Genomic DNA, 7720 nt, shown 5'->3' on the forward strand with positions numbered 1-7720 from the left:
GTTGAGAAGCCAGCTCTTTTGGCATAAACCCCAGTTCTGTACCTCTCACCCACAAGCCATTTTTAATCATGCAAGTAATTTCAATGAAATCGGTGCAACTGCGTGAAGAATTCCCTGCCCCAGTGAAGATTGTAAAACTGGGCCTTCATGTGCTTCTTTGTAAATTGATGACTTTTGGAAAAGCATTTTTATGTGTATCAACTGATCCTTCCTGTCGCTCACTCAAGCATTATACACCGCGGAGACAAGGAGTTTAGTCAGCCCCTCGCTCCACCCATATTTCAGTTAATTACTCAACACTCCTTTTTCTTACAGAGGTCTTCTCCAGCTACTCTAAGAGAAAAACCTCCATGGCTCCACTCCCCATCACTTATGATGGAGGGGCAACTCAACCGACAAAATCTCCAATGTCTCCAACTCCTCATGAGCATTAACACTGATTTTTAGGAAGCACGGAGGCTGCAGCTTCACAGCAGCCTACGATGACCTACCTAATTCCTAGCTGCCATGGTCTCGTTATCTTGCTGGCTCTAGTGCTCTTCTGGCTCTGCACTGTTCTGTTTCAGCTCCTAACCTAGCAGAAAACCAGACTCAATAGTTTTCCCCAGTGAACAGATTATTGCTCGTTCAGCCAGCAGAAAGAACTGGTAAACCAGCCTGAAGAAGGGTGGAGGCCACAACATGCAGTGGCTAGCTCAGTTTAGGCTACCACGGAGCTGTAACTTGAAAGATCTTTGAATGAAGTGTTATACAATAACTTTAAGTGGCCTTTCAATTTTTTTTTTCCCTCCTAAGATTAGTGAACCAGTAAACAGGTAACAGGAAAAGTAGCATTTTGCACCTCTGAATTAATACACCGTGGAAACAAACTGGGGGTGGTTATGGCATATTGACCTACCCACTCAGCTCCCATTACTAGAGTATCTAATCACATTAGATCGTTTTTTAATTTAGCCTTAAAAGATTCCTACAATATAATATCACACGTTACAGGTAAGGATCTGAGAAGTAAAAATTACATTTCCAAGAAGCCTGTGAAAATTTGACTCTGAACGGCGTGTCAAGTGAGCAGGAAACAGTCCAGGTTTTCCTGAGTCTCCAGATAGATTTCTGTCTTACTAGACCATTCCTCCTAACAAGAAGATGCTTGTCATGGATATGCATGTATGACACCAGTCATTGTACCTGCTTGAATCTGCATCAATTTTCGCATGGTCTTGAGCTCTTGGAGAATAGCCTGTAGGGTTGACTGGCAGTTACACGTACAGCAGTTTGGTCCAACTGATGAATTCACCATTGGGATTTCTCCTGAAAGAGAGAGGAACAAAATGGGGGAGAGTCGATGTAACCCTCACAAAAACACCTAAACAACAACTGCCAGCAGGCGTTTGAAACTATTATCAATATACCTGATCGTGAAATCAGATCCAAAGCACGAAAGTGAATAATTTTCAACATGGTCCCTTTTAAGAGGAAGGGGCCACTAGGTTTTATCCAATTAGTGGTATGTGCAATTATATACAGTAGGGGATGCAATGTTACATGGGCTGGAGAAGACTGCTCAGAGCGTGAATGCAGTGCACTCTTCACAGCAGAGCTCTATTGTCAGGCTAGTTCATCCTGAATAACAATAGCACCAAACCTCATTATAAACACACTCGCTTTATCACACGCACAAAAAAAGCCCATCTCCTGGAACAGTCTTACAAAGAATGAAGACAGTCTGTGTAATAAATGTTTATACTGCACATTAAATGAGGGCCTAAGAATTTTTAAACTGCTTGAATGTTACATGTGATTCTTTACCATGTGAAGAACTGAGAATGAAAATAAAATCCCCTATTTGGAGAAAAAAAAACCAAAACAGGATGGAAAAGAACCACCAGCAAGGGAAGCTTTCAAATCTGCTCTTCTGTTTGCTAGGGTGGGGTTGTTTTCTATGGCATGTTTTCCAGCACTGTGACCTACAAGATGGGCTTTCCATAGTTTCCCTTTGAAAATTAATACAGTAGCTCAACAGATTCTTCTTTTCTAGTAATTCTTACTAGTGTTTAACTATATTTACACACTTCTAGTTCTAGCCCTTAGCAGTGCTTTTCTTACTGCCTTGCTTTCCAGAAGTTTTGCATTGTAGGTCCAAAATTACGACAGGCTGTAATGGTTCAGAGATTTCAAGCTTTATCTGAATAGTTGTATCCTGCACTTTAGTTTAAAATGCTTTAACACTACAAATAAAAAATTAAAAATTCAACAAAACACCTAGCAGTATCTGCTTGAAACTGAGGCCAGATGGGATGTGCCTCCCTTCATTTCAAAATGTGCTTACAGTCATTTAAATTGATGGCTGTTTTACTGCTCATCAAAGCATGCAAGAGGAGGGATGATTATTTTATGAAGATAGGTACAAATGGATCTAACAAAAATCATCTCGCTTGGTGTCACATGTGGTGGACTTCAGAGACTGTATTTCCCTTTTTCTTCCATAGCCTGACAGTTATCAGGTGCCCTTTAATCATTACCTAGCTAAAGTGAACATAAGCAACTCATTTAATCTTCGCTCATAAATCCTCCCATTTTTCATTATTACTTTTGCTTTCCTCTGAAGCCAAACCAGTTTATTAATACCTTTCTAGGTTTGGTTTGTGTTCTTTCATCAGAGCTCACCTGATGTCAGACCCACACAGATCCCCTGACTTCAATCCTCATTTGCAACGGCTGAAAATCTGGCCAGCGCTACATCACTCCCACCCTTTCCTAGTTCTTCCAATGTCTCCCTCCATCCTCAAATCTCCCTTCCCAGTACTTGTTCTCTACCTCCTTCCATTGAGTCCTTCAGCTCTGATGTAACATCTATCAGACTTGATCAAACTGGTGGTCGTTCTCCCAACAGTGAGTTACTTCTGAAACTAAACTGATGTGTCGCTTAAAGATTGCTGACATCTTCTGGGTGTCGCTCTCCTCCTTTCCTCAGATATTTAGACTGTCCACACTACTGCAATTACAAATTTTGGTATTTTAAAATATCATCCATGGACAGAAACTGTTAATACTGCATTAAGATAAATGGAGTAATTTAAGAACCTCTGCAAATCTAGCAAATATGAATGCGATCGTTCCACTGGCTTCTTCAGCTGTAACTACAACAACTTTTTAAAAGTAAAAAGCGATCTGAAAAACAGGCTGAGTGTCTCAATTTAAAACAAAAACCAGGTTACTGACTCAGCAGGACTCTGCCTAGTTTGATCTCACCCTTCCTTTGTACACTGTCTATTCAGACTGAAAAGTTCCTTGGGGCATGGATGGGATTTTATCTTTTCAACTGTCCATAAAGTGTTTAGCCTATGTTACAGGTACAGAGGGGAAGGAAAAAAATGTTATCTTTAGCTTTGCAGCAGATTATTCAGAATCCCTCAACTTGGTTCCACCAATACCCTTTAACTATTTGTCAAAGGTAGACTTTTAAGTAGATGAGGTTCAAAGCTACTTATAATTTAATAGCATCAGCATAACTCCATACCTTTTGGTAAGACAAGCAGAAATGGAGTCCAGGAAATTAGGAGAGTTTTATTAATAAAAGACAAATACATAGTAAGAATATGCTTCCTCCAGTGCTTTCTAAGTTGTTTTAGACTAATAAGCTCCTTGGGAAAAGGCCCATCCTCTCTCTTGATCAGAATCCAATATTCTAGTGGGCATCTGGAAATAGTATCTGAAGAACTACAGTGGGAGACAGGGCTGGTGGCTTTTGTTTCCTTCTTAACAAAGACTCTACCTCGTGGTGAAGTGCATGTGAAAACTTGGACAAATTGTATCAGTAAATACCTGTACATCTTTCCTGTTGCAATATAACATGTTCCTAATGAAAGCACGCAGGCTCCTGATGGAAAACCAAACCTCATTTTCCCATTGAGGCATGGGGGATTTACATTATAATCCCCATTAGCATTGATAGAAATTACCCATGTAAATCTACCATAGGTACTGGAAATGGGAAAAGAGACCACCAATATTTCAAATCAAAGCAGGGTTCTACTGACTTCATACATATTCATGACGGTTTTTTATTTTCTTTCTATACCCCTCCTCTGATCAGTTACTGTGTTTTAAGAAATATCTTGTAGTGTTCTCAGTCATTGTTCCAAGCACTATCTTTATCATTTTTAGAGGACAAAAGCAACCCTTTTCAACTTGTTATAAATCAATTTTTAATTTTAAAAGGAGAACAGACTTCTTATTTTTATGAAGGAGTCTTTAAAGAGCCATCTCCCTCTCTTTTGGAAGCTAGCCAGCAGGCAAATTTGATACCAGCTTGTATGATTGAGAGAAGGACATAAATACATTAGTTGCTTCCCCCGTGTGAGCAGCAAGTAGCCCAGGACAGCGGTTCTCACAGTTGGATCTGCTGAGAGTGAATTCACTTGGTGTAACATTGCTACTGCAAGTTTATATTTGAAAAGCGTGCAAGTGCAGTCTATTGAAAACGATCTTGACATAACTGAAAAGCAGTTCAGCTGCTGCATCACTGCTGGATTTGCTACACAACACAAGAAACGAAACTAAAATGTTTTAGACAGACTCTATGAGTTTGTTGTCTCTAGTAGGGCAGACATGCTACTCACTGTTTGCAGTCCCAAGAGGCTTCCACTAAACGCAGTGGGTCAGATGTCTACCTAACATCCTGACTTGTGGAACTGTCACCTTAAATCCAGTTTGGAATAAATCACTTTGCTTTTCAAGTGTGTTCCTACTCTCCCCTCTGTTGCAGCAATGCCTAGGCTCCCCTCATTCCTTCTTTTCTCTCTTCATCTATTTTTGCCAATACCTTTTTCATGACTGGTTTCTATACCAGCATCTATTAAACATCCATTCCAGCCTTTCCTTGAACCATCTTTACCATGCGAGTAGATAACTATGCTAGTTAGATGGACTTAGATCCCTATTACATTCAAATTTGAGTAATTCACACAGCCTACAACATGTATTTTGGCTTCCTATACAGTATGTATCCAATGGACTGAAACAGTTTCTGGAGTCAGACTGCCTGCTATAGATGCCTGGACGTCTCCCCAGTGACGACCTAGGCCTGACAGCCCCAGGTAATAAGCTTATGTCCTACCTGAACAGTTTTGCTCAGATGAGTTTAAACACCATGGTTAAGTACCAAGGTGCAGTATCTCCTTTGATATTTGATTGCATTTCTACACCCAGCTTTTAAGGACTTTGTCCATCCTCTGAATAACATCTAAATTATTGAGTTAGATACTCGGGCTCCCAATGCAAGGGATGGAGGAAATTGGGCACATCAGAACAGCCGCCCTGAAGAGCTGTGTGCTGGGTGAGGAGCAGTTTCAGAGCTTGCTCACAGCCCAGAAACGCATCAAAAGTTTTCCTTTTCTAGAGACCAGGCTTCGGAGCCAAAGCAGCAAAACTGTCCGGCAGGATCACAACACCCCACTGGAGGCAGACACCTAAAATCTTGCTCTGAAAGAGCTACACATATCGCCTTTTCCAAGGTGGCCAGAGGAGAGGGCCCACACCCATCTTTATGTAATAACCTAAAAGATTGCATTCCTTTCCGCAGCAGGACAGCTGCGGAGGGAGGGGTGGAAGGTGCCTCGTGGTGTGCTTCCCCAGGAGCTGGGAGCTTGGACATTCCTCCTGACCAGCCCAGAGGTCGCGCAACCCAACCCTTCTGCTGCCTCACAAGACCGTTCTAACCTGTAGGAGATCATAAATCAGCCAAACTCTTCCTCCTCGTATGAAAAATTAAAAAGCTGACATTTTCTTGCATATGGGGCCAAATCCTGTCAACATGTTTTAGCTTACATGCTGACTCAGGACCCTGAGGGGATAGAGGTGCTGCTCCACCTACTTTCTGGATCCGGGAACTAGGCACCTAAGCTGTGCAGGCTTGGGCACTTCTGTGCATGCAGAGAACTGTCCCTGCCAGTGCCCAGGGACTCTCAGGGCAAAGAAGGAGATGTGTGATGAATTTCGTGTCCTCCCACGTTTAGAAGGTTGTTATGGTGGGATTTTGAAAGCACAGTTTTAGACTTGGATGCTAAATCCCATCAAGTGTTTTCCCCTCTCCCCTGGATCTGCACCTTTAAAAAAACCACAACTATTTTTTTGTATTATAAAATAAATAAAACTAGTATGACTTACTGTAATATCTTTCTCCAGGTCAACTGGTACCTCTGTGTGAATCATTGTCTCTACAGAAAAACAGTCGATCTGGTGAAATCTAGGGCTGTATGTTTTTTAGTGCAGTGACAGTACTTCCTAAAGTACAGTACTGAGAATAATAATAGTATTTTTCTTTTTAACTGTTACAAGCAATGAGAACTTGTATGCCTTTAGAGAAGGATACACAGCAAATGCTCCTATTGGGAAGTATGAATACCTTCAGAATCAACTGGAAATTGATAATGTTTTCAGATGCAATCTCACAATTTTTTATTTTCCAGAATTTAGATGAGTTACCCCTTTAATATAATCCTCCCCCTCTAAATGTAGGGTTGAATATCAGGAGAAAAACTTTCTGAATTGAATTGAGATCGTTAAAGACGACCTTCAGGAATCTGGCAGTAAAACCTCCATTCTGGGACTTAAAACAAGAGAAAAGCATTTTAAGGGCACACTGCCATCTACTTTAGGGCAGAATTCTCTGCCAGTGCAAGATGGACCACTCTCTAGCACATGCTCTTCATAGGTAGGCTCCATCATCTCTTTTCTCCAATGGTCCCATCAGAATAAAAGCCTAAGGCTGTGATGGGATTTTGTACCTGAAGTTCAGCAGCCAGTTATAAGGCTGATGCCATCCCCTTATGGAAGTCAGTAGAATCCTGCTCCGCAAGTGGTGTCACAACAGTGCTACATTACTCATTGCAAAGAGGAGTGGTAGAGGTTGACATTTAATTAGCTATGCATTTAATAACAAGGGCAAAAGCTGTTTTAATAAGTACTGTATAGAAATTAAGCCTGTAACAGCATCAAGTAATTCTGTCCTATCACCAGGAATCCATTTTAAAAGCTAAGACAGATGGTAGCAGAATGCACCGTGCCCACTTTCGCACCTTTTCAAAGTGATAACTATGTGCTCATTTTGTAGACTCTGAACTATAACTGATTTCAGTGCAGCAGTACAATAAATCACCACAACAAAGGCAGAAATTTAGTACAGTACAAGGAGAGAAAAAAAAAAAAGTACTATTCTCAGTATCTAATGCAGATCATACCATTGGATGCCACAGTTCGCGTTTGATTTTGGAACGTTTTGGATCGAGTTCCGTATTGCCCTGAAAAATGGCTAGCTTGGGGTGATAATTCATTCCATGCACCGCTCTGTGAAGGGTGAAGGCTCGCCTGGGACTCTGCAGGGGTATTCAGGCGCTGGGCCCAGGCTAAGTCTAAATCTTGGGGCTCCTCCTTCAGTTTTTCTCCTTCTTTGCCAACTCGTTGATAGATTCTTCCAGTGCTGTCATTCAGTAATCTTCTCATCCCTGTAATTTGTTTTTTAATTTCCCGGCTTTCATCTCCTAATGAAAACAGAGCCACAGTTATCACTGTAAATTAGCAAAAACGGTAATGGGTAGAGATTAGTGATTTCAGATGCCAATAAGAGTTGGAGTAAAAAAATAAATAAATAAAGACGAGAAAGAAAAGAGATGGTTGAGCGGTCGTTGGTATGTACCAGGCTATGCTTTAACACAGCGATAGT

The 7720-nt window shown here is 41.1% G+C and overlaps 1 protein-coding gene across 3 annotated transcripts in view; it reads right to left on the reverse strand.

Annotated features, from left to right (window-relative positions):
* Positions 1-7720, reverse strand: part of BEND7 (BEN domain containing 7) — a 48792-nt gene that overhangs the window by 28328 nt on the left and 12744 nt on the right. For all 3 annotated transcript variants that reach the window (XM_009321762.1, XM_009321759.1, XM_009321761.1), the window contains exons 3-4: positions 7239-7538; positions 1186-1308 (exon numbers count right to left, since the gene is read on the reverse strand). In XM_009321762.1, the coding sequence (XP_009320037.1) occupies positions 1186-1308; positions 7239-7500 (385 nt within the window). In that variant the 5' untranslated portion in view covers positions 7501-7538. The remainder of the gene's footprint in view (positions 1-1185; positions 1309-7238; positions 7539-7720) is intronic.

This window comes from Pygoscelis adeliae, unplaced genomic scaffold, assembly GCF_000699105.1.
Source record: "Pygoscelis adeliae isolate BGI_AS28 unplaced genomic scaffold, ASM69910v1 Scaffold202, whole genome shotgun sequence".
In the NCBI taxonomy this organism is placed as follows: Eukaryota; Metazoa; Chordata; class Aves; order Sphenisciformes; family Spheniscidae; genus Pygoscelis; species Pygoscelis adeliae.